We start from the raw sequence: 16,011 nt of genomic DNA, 5'->3' as shown, positions 1-16,011 counted from the left end.
GCCGAGTAGCCGCCCGGCGGCCATCAGGAACCAAACTGGTGAAACGAGTAAGGGGACGAAAATGGCAAATGAGCGCTTACCTAAATCCCTGAAGACGATGATCAGCAGTATTTTGTAATTCATAAAGGTGATTTTCTCAAACAATAGACAGCGTTTGACGGTGATTTTGTGTTCGAAACGGGGCGAGTAGATGGAAGAAGCGTGACACGCCTCGAACTCGTTATTAACACCTTCCCAGCGTCAAAAATTCCACAATATAGGCGATAAGGAAGCTTGGGATGATATAATAATGACCGGAGAATTTTGAAAGCAGCTGTTAGGCTTAGTAAAAAAAACCGATTCGAATGTGCTAGTGCGAAATTCGAGATAGTAGTCGATGCGTTGCGAAAACAGTCTGGGAGACGCTATCAGAGCAAAATAACCTGACGGCAATACGCAAATTCGCAAGTTTTTGTACAAGGCTTACTCAACAGTGATCGCAGTGAGCTGAGAGTAAAACTGCAAAACCAATGTCCAGTATGAGGTTGAAGTGGGCAGAAGCAAGTAATATACAGGCGCAACGCTAATAAATCAATCAGAGTTGGAAGGCGGCCGTCATAAAGAACCTAATGATAGGGCTAAGTAAGTTCCTGTACAGGATCTGGGCTCTGATTGTTTCTAGTTTGGGCAATTGTGCCCAATGAGATACATACCTAGAGATTCAGGTTGATCCAGTCAATAGATTTTCGTTTTTCGGGGCGTCATTCGGTATTTTCTATACTAGATGTTGATTCCGTAGAGGTCTCCGCGCCAATCAAAATGATCGCATTCGGCACAGTAAATCCCCAGGCAAGAGTGAGGGAATAGAGTAAATGTGGCTGTACAAACTCTGAAAGTTGCAATTCATTGTGAGTTGTCAAGCAAGAAAACGCTATATCTCTGCTAGGCTGGAAGACATGGTGCGGTGGCAGGATCTATGAATATAATAATAAATCAGGCACAAACGTGCAGTTCCGCCGCACCAAACTCAGCCTACGTAAGTAGACAAAAAGCGACAGCACAACACGGTGACCCGATCAAGGTGGTCAATTGGTTCCCATTGACCGCGGAAAAAAGGTTTTCAAGGTCGATAGTTAGTCCAGTTTCCAGGTGTCCAGTCGAGGACAGTTGGCGGGTACAACTGTCAGCAATGAGATCGATACCGAGCTGCTGGGAGAGCGAAAAAAATTCGAGAAGGAACTTTGAAAGCTAAGCAGTCACTGGTTCCCTTCGTCAATCTACACAACTGCTACAAGCTGTAATCGATGATGCACGTCATAATCTTGTATTCTTTCGCGCTCTTTCTCACTGGTACGGCAAAAGTGGAAGTAATTGCTCGATCCTTGGCAAAGAAAAAATCGGGGGGCAAGAGGGTGGTTGGTGGTGCACAAACGCAACAGTCCGTATGCATCCAGAAACTACGTGTCAGAGCCAGAGCTCTTCGCGACACCCTTTAGCCTTGGACCGGGGACATTAAGCCGCGCTGATAGTGGATCAGCAGTCGTCAGACAGTCCATTCAGAACGGGTGAATCCCACGCAGATCGGATATCGCCAGTGTTTAAGTTAGCGCGACACGCCAATACCAATCCGTTACAGTCGGTTTTTTTTTTGGATTACAGCCATGGTAAATTTTAGCCTGGCGCTTGCCAGCGTGGCAACGAGCTGTCCCACAGTGATTGTTCCTCCGTTGTTCTTTTGGTTTCTTGCTTCTCGAGCGCATTTGACAAACCCCAGGACTCCAGGACTCCGCATTCGTAACAGGAAATCATCGTCATCGATGCAACCCCATCATTCCGAATTTTGTGGCTGTAACTCGACAGTTGTCAAGCAGAGTGTAGCATTTTGAAGATCGTGACTTCAGCATTGGTACGGAGTGTATTGTCGGTTGAGTTTTTCGGCGGAAACGCGCCAGGGGTGGGCATTGACAACAGTACGGAGTAAGCAGTGACCAGGCGGCCTGTACGCAGTGTACGGAGTATGAATATACGATAACGAGCGTAGTTCGTAATGGCCAATACCCACCGCCAGTTTGTCCGTATCTGTGGCTATCAGCTAAGCCAGGGACGGCTAGGAGGACTAGTAGCCGGGAAACCGTTATGGTTGGTCGTCCGCTAAAATTGGAATGGAGATGTAGGTACCGACTGTTATTGAAGCTAGACATGCAAGATAGTGGAAAGAGAGACATGGACAGAGGCAGAATGAGTGAATGAAAGAGAAAAGAACGAGATGTTGTTGGAGCAGTCAGAAAGTCCATTGCTCTGTACGTCGCCCCGTCTGGATGGAGCAAGGGAGGAAGGGACCACCCAAGGAAGGCGCGGCCCGTTGCTGACCCAGACAACCCGTGGTGCCTGAAACGTAGGGCATTGAAACTACAATCTATGTTCGTCTGGATGCGATGACCTAGTCGATTGACCATTTACAATCTTACCACAAAACTGTCTGGTTTCGCGCGTTGACAGTTTCCCTGCTGGAAGATTATTCGGGTAGCAGCTATAGACAATTTCGTCCAATTCGAAATGTGCTTACACCTTGGCCCCCTACGTTGATGCATTCATGTGCAGGGTCTGGAAATTTGTAACCAGCCTCCAGTTCAGCCCCATCAGCATGCCTTCAAGGCTACTTCTTTGACGGCGACCAGTTTCTATCTAGATGTCAATAAATTGCCTGGAGACATGAGATTCGTCAATATGATCTGATTACTGGACAGCTTCCTGCCTGATTTCGGTAGTTTGCTTCTATTGACTTGCAGCCTCGACAGATCCGATCTTGGACAGGGCTGAGATCTATCTGTATAATGTAGATTATCAGACTGACTTATTTCAATCCTGGATAAGACAGCATGAATTATTGCATATGCTAGTGATTGTACGAGATATTTGAGTGACTGGCACGATGAGATTCATCTCTTCACTCGCAGCCTGTGATACAGAAGTTTATATGTGTTTCCGCTTTGGGCTTAGTGTAAGGCTGCCACCTTCCTTCGAGGCCTCGACGTCGTACAGAGTCACCACACAAGCTGCATCTAACAACATCTCGAGTTCTCTCTTGAGTTTCATCCTTGTTGCTTTCCAGTCTTGAAAACTCGTCAAAAAGAAAAGAGAGAGACGTGGCAAGATAACGCAAGGAAGCACATGACGATGGCCGACTTTCTAGATCCGTCTTCTATATCTCCGAACATCTCCAGCCTTGGACAGGATGACGACCCCGTCAAGCTATTCCGATGCTGGATCCGCCAGTCTTGTGATGACTGCATCTCTATGAGAGATGATCTGGATTGTAGTTGGTGTCCTTTTGTATGTTCTCTGCGCTTTTTGCATGTTTCCAGCCCTAAACTTATCTTGTTTGTACGCTGTCTTGTTCTCAGTTTTCTTTCGAAATATATACTGGCTTTTAGTCTTGAAGGTGTTCTATGATCATCTATCACTGATAGAATATACAGTCATCCACCTGCGTTCCTAATCCAACCGACAAATATCCCCTCTTAGCTCCCATCGACTACCCCGACATCTGTCCACTCGGAGCAAAAGAGCGCTGGGAACTGCGCGCTCGCGGTTTGGGATGCAATGTCAGTACACGCAACTTTTTATCTGTTGTTGTGGCGGTTGTAAGTTCTTTTATGCTGGTTGGTCTGATGGCATTGATCTTCCACGTTTTGAGTAAGATGATTGGGTGGTGTATGGAAAGGAGGAGGAGTAGGAGTAGACGAGGAGGTAGGAGAAGCCATCTAGGAATTATCTTTTACAGAGGTATGGATGGGGGTAGAGTCGATATTATTGAAGACGAAACCGGGCATCGACGAGAACGGATGTCTCATGATGATGGAGCTTTCATTAATGAGACGAGCCCACTACTGAGGGCAAACAACCAAGGAATGGATGCCTAAATAATCGTATAGTCTTGAATATTTTGTTCTTTGTTTTTTACCTAGCTCATTATCACGATTTATAGTACATTTTGTAACAAGATAGGGCCCTTCACCATCTCAACCTCCTACTCTTGCGGCCCGAATGTTGACTTGAACTTGTTTTTTAGGGGATAACGACTATAAGATACGCATCCGGTTGCAGAATATCGGTTTTTGTGTCTTATATCAGCAGTACCTAGGTATGTTAGTGAGAATGCTCTTTATAGGCGCCGTTGTCATTCTCTATTTGGTCCCGTCATCTAAGGCGAGATTCGGGTTTATATCACTTTCCACCATTACCTTTGCCCCCAGTATCGCTTTGCTAATCAACACTAGAAGGACAGGGGTATTTGGTGTCATGCCGACGTATGTTGAGGCGTCTTTGATGATCATGGTTGATCCTGAAATTGCTGATCGTGTTCTAAGTATGCAGCGGTCCTCGTCGTGTTCGTCAGTGGCGATTTGGATAGCAATAAATCAGAGACGATCCTTTGGAAGAGCACTCATTCATCATACTGATCGTATCTCCATGTAGGACATACTATATAGTGGTCCTGTATCTCAAAAGTCGGCCGAGTCACCGTGAAGTCATGACTACGGGCCACATGGAGCGGGGCTCATTTGTAATCGGACCACCGACATCCTTCCTTCCCCTCATTGCTTTGCTTTTCCCTCCTCCCATCATATGCCCCAACGGAATTCATCAGCACATCTTTGCAAAGAACAACCCAATTTCATTGAAAACTTAGGAGCGTCAGCAATTGGCCTCAAGATAGCTGAAGTTTGAATCTCAGCATATCCTCTCGCGATCATTATGGCTGGCTTCCCAACCCTCAAACCAGCGTTCACCGTGCGGGTCAGTTAGCTTCCTTTTTGTTAATTGATACCCCAAATTCGAGTCCACCATGCCTGCCGTGAAGGAACAGACTGACCTGCCTTCTTAGGTCTCGGTTGATGCTCCATTCCCTGTTGGTATGCTACCATAGTCCCATGTACATTATCCCAAGTTGGGGATAGAGAGAAAAAATGCATCTTCTGACGCAATTCCATACACACAGGAAGCCATCACCGCAAGACTTCTCTCGTTGTGGTGGTAAGTCGCGACTATAAACTCAAACCTACAAACGTTAACACGAAGTAGCCAATGGTTGGCGGAACCGTCATCTCGGAGCCCGGATTTACCCCAGCCTTGAATGCTAAATTCGAAGGCACTGGCAACGACTATATTCGTAACGACCCTGATGGAAAACGTATGCGCCTGAATGCGCACGGTGTGCTTAAAACACATGATGATGCAGTAGGTCATGTTTGATGCGCCAGGAATTGTGCGAGCATCCCAGCTGACAATGACACAGTTGATCTACCTTCACTATCAGGGAACGGTGAACTTGACTGAGGGCGTTATTAAAGCTCTGTCGGGTCAAGCTGGTGATTCAGAGACGCCATTTGGTGACAGCTGTACGTGATGTTGTTTAGATGAAGAAGGAGATTTTGCACAAATACTAACTCATGTCATGACTTTCTAGTTACACATTTTGACCTTGAGGTACGTTCATCCTGCTGCTGTTATCTTATACGTCAAACTTATCATCACATAGACTGGAGATGAGAGATATAAAGACCTCGAAAACGGGGTATTTGTTGGCCAGGGCCACTTCGTTACCAAGACAGGAGAAAAGACCATTGTTGAATACAAAGTCAGCCAGGTTCTTGCAGGCTAGGATGTTGATTGATTAAGTATATATGATATCTATATGCCCTATCTACTGGGTTCATCGACACATCATTATTATTTCACCGACAAAGCAATGGCATGCAAATCAAGAAAAATCCAACCTCAAGTCTGGATCGACTTTCCTTAGCACATCCAGTATTTCTTTCCACGCTTTTTTCTGTATCTTCCGTCCCTCCAGTGAGCTCACAATATGACCTGGGCTGCAGAAGATAGATCAGTATGTTATGAATTAACTCCTTGGATAGACAGCTGCTCACTCAGTCAACTTCTGGTTCTCTAACCATTTTCCATGTCCATCCTGCCTGACTGCGGCATCGACAATTGCCTTGGCACCATCCGCTGCGGTCCGCGCACAAGCTGCTTGCACGACTTTCAGCAACCACGGTGCCCCTTCTTCGCGCGACAACAGCTCACTTTTACAGAATCCGGGAGTCGCACTGGTGACTATAACTTTTTCTTGAGCTGCGTGGTCAAGAGGTACCAATTTTGCTACCTCAATATTCGTCCACTGATTAAACATCTTGCTCACGGCATATCTTTCCACGGGACTTTTTGCATGCATCTTCTGCCAGTTTTCCTTGTCATTTAAGACATCTAGAATGTTCGGGGCGGAACGTTCTGGTAGTAAGGCTTGTTGGTGCATATCACTTGACACGATGACGAGGTGCGGTCTTGATGGTGAAGAGGAAGCGGAGGAAATCAAAATTGGAAGCAATTCGAGACTGAGCAGAGCTGTGGAGAGCCCGTTCACCTGAATTTGTATCTCCCAGCCGTCCGGGGATAGTTGCCAAACTCCAGAGGCAAGGCCTGCATTCAAGATGGCGGTATCAAGTCTGTTGCCCGGGAGAGTTATGTAATCCTTCATTCTCTGCACAAAGGTCATCACACTTTGAAAGCTTGACATATCGAGCTGCCAGACTTCGATGGATGTCTTCGCGGATTTGCCTTCGGGTAACTTAGACAGTATGTCCTCACGAGCCTTTTCGCCCTTCTCAACTGTTCGGACTCCCATGATGATCTTTGATGCTCCAAGAGAGACCGCATGGCGAGTTGTTTCCAATCCGATTCCAGTATTCGAGCCCGTTACCAGGACCGTTTGGCCTTGGAAGGAGCCTGGGGATGGTAGATGCACCGAATGGATTGGCTGAAGGATTGTTTTGAGCATTATGTCAATCGATCTTTTGTTAACCTCTGTAAGGCAACGAATTACACTAAAAATCACAACTCGACCGTCCAGTCAGACTGAATTACTGAGCTTATAGCTGGACGCTGACAACGGCACTTAGCCAGGTAGGTGATCTGGTGGTTGGCGTTGATAACGATTGAGGATTAATTATTCTTAAATTTCTAAATTCTAGTTCTTATATTCCCTTCTTTATATAGAGATCCTGGTTCTGATTCTGCATCGAAAAGTCGATGTCAATCACCATCCGATGTACAACATATTCGGACGAACAGAGTACCCGTGTTAAATAAAGTACGGCTGCAAAATCTTTGGTAACTAACGGAATATAATATATAATATGTACGAGGATAAATTCAAAGGTTATCCCGTGAAACACAGAGAATTACAGGATCAAAAATACCCGCTGTATGATGGAAGTTACCCAAATCTGGCGACGCGAACGGTATTTGCAGGGCTTTACAATTTTTGCACTCATCCCTGAATTCTTCCGATGGCGATAGCTTGCGGAAACTTGCAGTCATGGTAGTGTTCTCGCTAACTATATGAGAACTGACTGAGACATGGATCGTAGTCGGTTACTCTGTTCCAGATAGTTATTACTCCTTTAGTGTTAGAGTCATGTGTATCCGCAGTCACAGTCAGTTTCTTGACTCAAGTTGGGCAACTGTCCACCAGACATAGTCACATTGACCTCCTATGCTCAAGCTTAGTCTTCGTATTTAGCTGCCTAGTCACTAGTAGTACAGATTGGTGTCGATGCGAACATTTCTTTTTCTACAAAGATACTCGTACTATCTCACCTCACAGCCAGTCCTGAGCGCACGTGGGTGGCAAAGAAGGATTCGGGATCGTGTGATCGACTTCTCAAGATGGAGCCTGTCATTCTGGCCTCTGAGGAGACCATCAAACGGTTACTCGTAGTACGTAGTAAATATTTCAGAACATCCTCTTCATCCAAATGTGCTTGAAAGGAGACAATATCCGTGTGTTGTGTCGTGCCGAAAGGAGAGGAATATTCGCCTTTTCTCTCGGGTCTTGAGGCTTTTTACTGGTACTGTATAATTCCGGCCAATCACAAAGCGCATCCTGCATGTTGACGTCGATCATCCATCTCTACAAGGATTTGTTTTCCTTCACTGAAATCTTCAGACAACAACCAGGCTCAGAAATTCCCTGACTCACTCTACGGCTCTACTACACGCGACAATTAAACACAATATTTGGGTCTCAGTGCGGTGTTCAAGTGATCTCCGCCTGTTGCAAAATATTTGATGCGTTGAACTCTCCGATTGTATGGTCCCGCCGAGTCGGGCTGCGACAAAATTTTGATCCAGCGATTGACCACAGTAATTTGCACTTGCAAAGATGCAGCTTAACTTGCAACGACTGCTGCTCGCGGCAGTCGCCGCGGCAATAACGGCAACAGCTTCACCACTTGTTGCCTTTGAGCAACAACCGTTGCACCGGCCAGAATCAAGCGGCATCGGCGAAACAGCCTCTCGAAGGCTAACGGGAAAGTTTCTCCATATTACAGGTATGTTATTCCAAGAGAAGATAAAAACCATTTCTGACATATACTAATTGATTAAAAGACCTTCATTTAGACCGATTCTACGTCCCCGGCTCGTCGACTGACGAAGACGAGGTTTGTCATCACGGAAACGGTAATGCAGGATACTTGGGCGCGCCGGGATCCGAATGCGACTCGCCAGAGCTGCTAGTTGACCAGACCTTCGAGTGGATAAACAAGAACTTGCGAGACAAGGTCGACTTTGTCATATGGACTGGAGACTCTGCCCGCCACGACAACGACGAGCGCATCCCACGGACGGAAAACCAAGTCGAAGAACTCAATGCTGTCATAGCTAATAAATTCATTGAAGTTTTCAGCCATCGAAGTGACCACCCGGATGAGGCTTTGATTGTACCTATAATTCCAAATATCGGCAACAATGATATTATGCCCCACAACATCTTTGAAAAGGGGCCGAACCGCTGGACAGAGAAGCTGTCTCACCTGTGGGAAGCCTTTATACCGGAAGAACAGCGTCATACATTTGTTGAAGGCGGATATTTTTACACGGAGGTCATTCCAAACAAGCTTGCTGTGTTTAGTCTTAACACGTTATATTTCTTTGATTCCAATCAAGCGGTCGATGGATGTGCCAAAAAGTCGGAACCGGGATATCACCAAATGGAGTGGCTGCGCGTACAACTCCAGCTTCTTCGCGAACGAGGCATGAAGGCAATTCTCATTGGCCATGTTCCTCCTGCCAGGTCAGCAGATAAACAAGCCTGGGACGAGACTTGCTGGCAAAAATACACGCTGTGGTTGCTGCAATATCGCGATGTTGTGGTTAGCACTTTTTATGGACATATGAACATTGACCACTTTATGTTCCAGGACTCGGATGACATTGACATGGAAAGTCTGCTGCGTGAGGAGCGTATGCCACCGTTTGTCACGGAAAATAACTATGAGAATTTCACCATCGAGTCCAAGGGCAGCTACCTGAGCAGTCTTCGTGATCTGTGGGCAGACTTGCCAGCACCACCTGCATCCGTTCTTGAAGATGACTGGTCGATTTCAGACTTGGACGACAATGTCGACGCAACAAAGAAGAAGAGAAAGAAGAGCGACAAGAAAAAAGAGAGAGAAAAGAAGAAAAAATTCTTCAAGAAAATAGGAGGTAAATATGCGGAACGATTCTCTCTCTCCTTTGTTTCTCCAAGTGTGGTACCTAATTACTATCCGAGTTTACGTGTGATTGAATACGATATTACCGGAATGGAAAAAGTTCCTACATGGGCCGATGTACGGCACATGGTCGGGAAGAAAGATGGGCAATGGGCAGACCGTGAGATCGAGATTCAAAAGAAGTCCAAGAAATCGCCAATACCGGAGCCGCCGTCCAAAAATGCTCCTCCGGGGCCTGCTTACTCGAGGCAGCCGTTGACTCTTTTAAATATTGCGCAGTACTACGCCAATATCACCAAAGAAGAGAAGACAGAGACAACGGGTGCATCAAAGGATGGAAAATCGTCCAAGGGACTTCGGGTCAACTACGAATTGGAATACCATACGAAAGAAGATGATACCTATCAGTTACACGATCTTACTGTGCGCAGCATGTACAGTTTGGCCACACGTATAGGGACAGGTGATAGACCATCCTCGTCATTCACACAGACAGAAGACGATCACACCGAAATCGACGAGACCCACGATACCAACGCCTCCAAAGACCTTGAAGAGTCCAATGCTGGCAGCAAGAAGGAGAGCACGACCAAGAAAAAGAAAAACCATAAAAATAACAAAACATGGAAAGCATTTGCTGAGCGGGCGTTCGTGGGATTTCTCACCTATGATGAGATTGAAGATAAGTTATAGTTTGTTGTATATGTTTTCATGGATATATACTTGATACGCATTGGGAGGGGGGAGGTGTTCAGGCTTGTGGCATGTTGTTTATACTGGTGGTACTATTTATAATTCTGGCCGTTTTCCTGTACTGTGGTAGAGGTGGGCTTTTTATTTGCACACGTCTCAAGACATACTATATACCCGACATTGATATTGCGGATCCTTCCTTTTCTATCCCCTCCATAACAATTATAATAAGTACCTAATAGCTACTACTACCGTCACTACCCTCATACACCGCTGGCTATGGACGCCAGAGGTGGAACTGCTTGTTCGATTAACGTATACAACCTATAATCGAGTTTGTATGCAGTCTTTTTGTCAGTAGAGAAGAAATAGAGTCTACTGTTCATCGAGAAATCGGATGCTACTCAAAGTTACCGGATTTGGCAACTCAGTCAAAGCTTGGAACTGAGGTCAGGTCTGGAGCTGACGTCATGTCCAACGGTCGGACAAGAAATCCGCAACCTTTTTTCTCTCTTGTCTGTATCTCTCTGAGACAACCTCAGTTTGATCGTCGATTCAGCTTTGATATGGTTCTTCATTCGTTATTACTTGTTTTAAGCATGTGTCGCACCGCTGCAATGCTTCAGCAAAGCCGTCGTCATCTTCCCTAAACTCAGAGACACCCCACCATCATCGTTGCAGCAACAATAATCCTGCAAGAAATCAGCAAGACACCAAACCTCCCCACCTCGTTCGTCTTACTGCAGAACAACAGCCCTAGAATAGCGCCACTGCCACACTGTTAACTGCACTGTCTCGGCTTTGCGTCATGCGTATGCGTGCGATTCGTCCAATCATCAAGTTCGGACGGACACATTTTTAGCATCGTCCACACCTGTTTACTTATGTTGTTGGCGGTAAGAAGATCATCAAAAACACTGCGCAGAGCTGGGAATAAATAAATAGACGAAAAGAAGACAAGAAACAAGACAGTGCAGAAAAAGCGAAGGACATCGAAAAAGGGCTAGCCCCTCACGCAGATCACACGTTAATCAGCTGAGAAAGTATATACCAGTGTTATCAGTCTGGGCTAGATAAGGCTTTGTCTGCAACACCCATTACTCGCAACTCGGATTCTGCTAATATGAATTCTGTCAATCCTCGCGCTCTCCATATTTGAGAAACGGGGGATTGACCGGAGAAAACAAATTAACAATTGAAAATATGAGGTCGGGTCTACAAAGTCCTGGAGCGGTTCCATTGCTGGCAGTGCTGGTCGCAGCCTTGTTATCGATAACACCGAATCTTTGCGAATCTTGGATGAAGCCAGGAAGCAGTCCAAGTATTGGTATGTACATCTTTTTACTACAAGGTTGAGCTCAGAGTTTGCTAATTGTCTATTTCTTTAGAAGACTATGAAGCTGAATCGAGTATATATTCATTTGAATCCGGATCGACCATATCACCACCAAGCGTTGTCTCCGCGCCATCTATAATCAGCACGATTACCAACATAGATCTATTGTGGCAGCAGGTCTGCCAGGTTACCACTTCAATTTTGTCCTCATACAAACATCCACTATCTTACGACTGTTCGTCACAACAAATACCGAAGCCAGTCGAAAACTCAAGTGAGCCTCATCCCATCACTCAAGAGTCGACACCAATCACAATATCGCTTGAATCTATGCCCCAAGTAGTGGACAAGCACAACTCGACAGAGCCCTTCTCCGGTCAAAATTCTCCTTCAGACCAACTTGAGAAAAGCGCGCGTGTCAATTCGTCCAGCCCCGTGGATAGCAAGGGCAGCTATATGGCCATTCTGGTCAGTCTGGTTGTTGCGATAATGTGGTTTTGAGCAGAAAATACGGTCTCCTCGAAGCATGGGCTAAATTTGCATGTCCATGCCTTACTGAAAAGACTGAACTCTGGTATATTTTTTTCACTTTTGAACTATTCGTGTATACCCCTGGGAGGCGTTATTGGTTCGGAAATACCCCTAATGATCTGATATGCGTTACGATTTGCGCTTGTATATGATTTTACGTTTCTACAATGGTCTCACGTTATCTGTAGATTTAGATAGGTTGTTATAAATAGCACCCCTGATTTCACATTCAATTCATACCTATTCAAACATATTGCAACAAGATACCGGTACTCTTTCTACCCACAGGCAACATTGAAATAATCTAAAAAATTTCAAGACAGTAAATTATATCCTAACATCCTGTTCCCACCAAACAACAGGATAGCTGTCTGCGAACACTCATTCAGCACCATACCGGCTTTGACTTTCACCATAGCCATTAAACCGCCCAGTTCTCGATCACCGTCTACCTTTTTCAGTTTTGTCATTTGGAATAGGAACTGCTCAATCCAGGTGGATAGAGACTCTACCTCGGTGGCTGCTTTGGCGAGTCGGTGTCGAACAACGGGTGGTTTCGAGAACGCCTCGCGCTTGAGTACGTAGTCGGAAGCTGTCGACAATGCAACATGTGCTTGACGAGTAGCTCGTGGTTGGAGTTGGTCCTGATGTACTTCATACCTGCACCTTCAGTGCCAATGAGGTTGGAGATGGGAACGCGCACGTCGTCAAGTTAGATGTAGGTTGTGCCTGAGGGTTTAGTTTCCGCAGACTTTGATGGGGCGCATTGAGACGCTGGGGTAGTTTAATGGGACGACAAGCAGGGAGAGACCTGCTGCGTCGGAGCCGGGAGGGCCGGTACGGACTGCCATGGTGCTGTGCTCAACCCAGATACCGTTTGTGATCCTGTAAGCTATTATTAGCATTGGCCATTTTTAATACCAACAAAGAGCATAACTAACCATTTCTTAGTTCTATTGATGATATATTCCTTTGCATCTGCTGACTTCTCGGCAACGGTCGTGATATTGGCTACATCACTTCCGGCATCAGGCTCTGTAATGGCAAGACAACACCTCGCCTTGCCCGTCAACAAGTCTGGGAGTACTCTCTCCTGAAGCTCGGGCGATGCATGTTTGACGAGAGGTGGGACGCCATAGTCCATTCCTGTGGTTAGCGATCACAAAGGACCAGCAACACCTGATCGACCCATCTACATATGCATTGTCAGTACTCATTGCACAAAACGAAGTATGCAGTATCAAAAGAGAAAAGCGCAAGGGTCCATAACTCACCAAGGTAGATGTCAGTGCAAATCCCACTCCTCAACCTTGACCCCAAAATATCATGAATACCCAATTTCTTCAACTATTGCACAGGCATGTTGAGGGATTCCATCACGTTCACAATTGAGCGCATATTTGTTGAGGTTTTCGTAGATAAAAGCGCGGGCTTTTTTTCTGGAAGGCGAGGTAAGGTGGTTCGGCGAATGGCAACCGATTGGGGGAATTAGTAGCCATGATGTCGGTATTCTCTTCTCGCCTTCTACCTGAAGTCACTTTAATCTGTAGTAAGCAGTGGGATTAGGTGAAGTTGAAGCAGAGAATAAAAGAAGGAATTGATGCTTATGTATATACTTCAAGAAGCCACTCCAATGGGGCAACCTTAAAGCCGTTGACGGCTGGCTTGTGGGGTAGACCCACTGGATGAACTGCTTCAGTCTCACTAACTGCGGGGAGTTGTTGCTTCTCTGTCTGCTCAATTATATAAATAACTATTTGTGATTGATCGGCATCCTTTCCCTTGGTTAACATACACGATTATTTGCAACAGTCCCGAGGTAGCTTTAGCCGTAAAGTGATACTTAAGGAAACCGGCCCCAGTAACCGAATCCTCGGTACTGCGCCTAAAGTTGTAGGAAGAGCTTATTGTAGCTTCGGCTCGCAGTCCGTTGTCGCATAGAAGTTGTTAGCTGAAAGAATCTTCTATAAAGTCGCAGTTCGAATGTAGTGGTACCTATTGGCTCGGCTGCTTCGGTATCAACTTGGGATGGACCTTCGGCAGCCCTGTAGTGCTTAGCCCTAGATCGTGAGACCTACGCCGGACAATCGTGTATTGTAAGAAGGAGCATCTTATATCGATTGCAATACTGGCTATTAAAATACCGATAGCTGCTGTCATATTGACTGACCGGTGTCCGCTTGAAATTCCCTATCATGAAGCTACCCGGGTGTTCACTCAACATCACCGCCCAGAAAAGAATTATTATACTGTTCGTTCATTTCGCATAAACTGAGTTATCATCTGACATAAAACTACAATCAAGAAAGTATCTCGTTTTCACTCTCCGAACCGAAAGGGTCTTTGCTCCTAACCAATGTTTTGAACGCCGCAATAAAATCTGAGGAAGCCGCAAGTATGATTCGTATATCTCAAAGGCGAGGCACTAGCCAAGGAAAACTTTCAAACATTCTAAACAACACGCTTGACCTGGTAAGAACCAATTAGTCCCCAATTCAAAGGACAATCGATCACGTAGAATAAATCAAAATTTATACCTCGAAGAATCGCTTGAGCCACCACACTTGGAAAATGCCTTCTCCGATGAGGAATGTAAGCTGGAAAATGCTCCACCATTTCACACGCGCGTTCGTGCTTTCGGCTGTGTTTCTGTGGACTCGTTCTCGTACGACAATGTAGGATTGCTCATCGCGGACTTGAGCCAACGATTCGGACAGGCGGCGGACTATACAATGAACCAAAAGTTAGACCAGAAATAAAATCGACATATATATCGGAAATTTCCATACCTTCAACTTCTATGGGTTCTTGTGCCAACTCTGACTCAGGGACGTAGACAATTCCATGCACATTGAAAGACACTTCTTTGGAGTTCGATGTCCAGGCCTCGTTGCTAAAGCAGTAGACGAATTTTCCATCTCTCTGTGCGGTGAAGGTGTAATCATCGGATGAGACACTGTTCTTAAAATATTGACGGTTTCCGGCAGGATCTTCAAGCTGTAAATGGGAAACAAAAGTCAGACTGAGGATTGAGAAGCTAAAAGGCAAGAAAAAGGCAAGAGACGTACCCAAAAATCAATCTCTAGATTGCCGCTACCGCCAAATTCTCGGTCGCCAACTTGAAATGTAACCGTCATCTTGTCATCTTTGTGAAGCTTTTCGTGGAAGCATTCGCGCGAGTGAGCTTTGAGTTGAATGTTGTGAGCCGTACCAGCCCCTATCCAGGTTAGCATGGTCACTAGGACCGCGGACGTTGAGAAGCGCATTGCAAATATAAAGTATTATCTGAAAACAAGTTCCGCAATTATAACAGATCGGGAGAGGAAACAAAATTGTGGAATGATTGAAGCGAGTGTGTTGGAAATGTAGGTTGGCGGATTGGACAAGGTGTCAATTCATGTTGAAGTTGTTCCGTGTGTAATGCGGACGCTCGGACCACCTCCGATTCCAGTCTATACGTAGTATCGAGCTTACCTTGCAAAACCCTCGACTACTCAACCTATAGTTATTTGAAATTACAGAAGATACACGGGACTTGACCACCACTAACCAACAAAGCGATCCTCTCCGAGATTGCCCCAAATAGCCCATGCTCAATCCAGCTTCTCTCAGTAGAATCCGGGGCTAGGGGCACCAATTACTGGAAATACATGGACCCTCGAACATGAAAAAAACACCTCATTGTTAGGTCCATCACCAATGATTGCTTTCTACCAGCAAAAATGTTCAAAGATCACACCATGTCACGAAGTTACACGTCTAGACAAGTCGTTAGAGTCAATCGCATGTCATATGACGTTGGTAAAGACGATACATTGTTTTTTCGTTGAACTGAATAAGGAACAATGGTCTTGAGACATCTGCGAGATAGAGGCTCCCCTTACAAGGTTAACTAGATATATAGCTTTT

At 45.6% G+C, this 16,011-nt stretch overlaps 7 protein-coding genes across 7 annotated transcripts; 4 read left to right on the top strand and 3 right to left on the bottom strand.

Annotated features, from left to right (window-relative positions):
• Positions 1-3,156: 3,156 nt before the first annotated feature.
• EYB26_003027 (uncharacterized protein) lies at positions 3,157-4,442 on the top strand (the record flags this gene model as incomplete). The annotated part of the gene is made up of 4 exons (XM_054262331.1): positions 3,157-3,312; positions 3,459-3,623; positions 4,260-4,289; positions 4,350-4,442. The coding sequence occupies 4 exons, from the start codon at positions 3,157-3,159 to the stop codon at positions 4,440-4,442; spliced, it is 444 nt and encodes a 147-aa protein (XP_054118306.1).
• A 295-nt stretch (positions 4,443-4,737) lies between these two features.
• EYB26_003026 (uncharacterized protein) lies at positions 4,738-5,644 on the top strand (the record flags this gene model as incomplete). The annotated part of the gene is made up of 7 exons (XM_054262330.1): positions 4,738-4,779; positions 4,868-4,895; positions 4,982-5,016; positions 5,065-5,220; positions 5,279-5,381; positions 5,450-5,469; positions 5,522-5,644. The coding sequence occupies 7 exons, from the start codon at positions 4,738-4,740 to the stop codon at positions 5,642-5,644; spliced, it is 507 nt and encodes a 168-aa protein (XP_054118305.1).
• Positions 5,645-5,743: 99 nt separating this feature from the next.
• Positions 5,744-6,823, bottom strand: EYB26_003025 (uncharacterized protein; the record flags this gene model as incomplete). Its single annotated transcript, XM_054262329.1, has 2 exons — positions 5,744-5,858; positions 5,916-6,823. 2 exons carry the CDS (start codon positions 6,821-6,823, stop codon positions 5,744-5,746), a joined length of 1,023 nt encoding a protein of 340 aa, XP_054118304.1.
• Positions 6,824-8,209: 1,386 nt separating this feature from the next.
• Positions 8,210-10,235, top strand: EYB26_003024 (uncharacterized protein; the record flags this gene model as incomplete). Its single annotated transcript, XM_054262328.1, has 2 exons — positions 8,210-8,378; positions 8,437-10,235. The coding sequence occupies 2 exons, from the start codon at positions 8,210-8,212 to the stop codon at positions 10,233-10,235; spliced, it is 1,968 nt and encodes a 655-aa protein (XP_054118303.1).
• Positions 10,236-11,438: 1,203 nt separating this feature from the next.
• On the top strand, positions 11,439-12,072 carry EYB26_003023 (uncharacterized protein; the record flags this gene model as incomplete). The annotated part of the gene is made up of 2 exons (XM_054262327.1): positions 11,439-11,562; positions 11,624-12,072. The coding sequence occupies 2 exons, from the start codon at positions 11,439-11,441 to the stop codon at positions 12,070-12,072; spliced, it is 573 nt and encodes a 190-aa protein (XP_054118302.1).
• Positions 12,073-12,839: 767 nt separating this feature from the next.
• EYB26_003022 (uncharacterized protein) lies at positions 12,840-13,246 on the bottom strand (the record flags this gene model as incomplete). Its single annotated transcript, XM_054262326.1, has 2 exons — positions 12,840-12,987; positions 13,044-13,246. The coding sequence occupies 2 exons, from the start codon at positions 13,244-13,246 to the stop codon at positions 12,840-12,842; spliced, it is 351 nt and encodes a 116-aa protein (XP_054118301.1).
• Positions 13,247-14,553: 1,307 nt separating this feature from the next.
• EYB26_003021 (uncharacterized protein) lies at positions 14,554-15,368 on the bottom strand (the record flags this gene model as incomplete). The annotated part of the gene is made up of 4 exons (XM_054262325.1): positions 14,554-14,571; positions 14,640-14,827; positions 14,892-15,099; positions 15,171-15,368. The coding sequence occupies 4 exons, from the start codon at positions 15,366-15,368 to the stop codon at positions 14,554-14,556; spliced, it is 612 nt and encodes a 203-aa protein (XP_054118300.1).
• Between the last annotated feature and the right edge of the window lie 643 nt (positions 15,369-16,011).

This window comes from Talaromyces marneffei, chromosome 2 (genome assembly GCF_009556855.1).
Source record: "Talaromyces marneffei chromosome 2, complete sequence".
Taxonomy (NCBI): domain Eukaryota; kingdom Fungi; phylum Ascomycota; class Eurotiomycetes; order Eurotiales; family Trichocomaceae; genus Talaromyces; species Talaromyces marneffei.
Note: the sequence above shows the minus strand (reverse complement) of the source record. Positions and strands in the feature narration are given on the sequence as shown.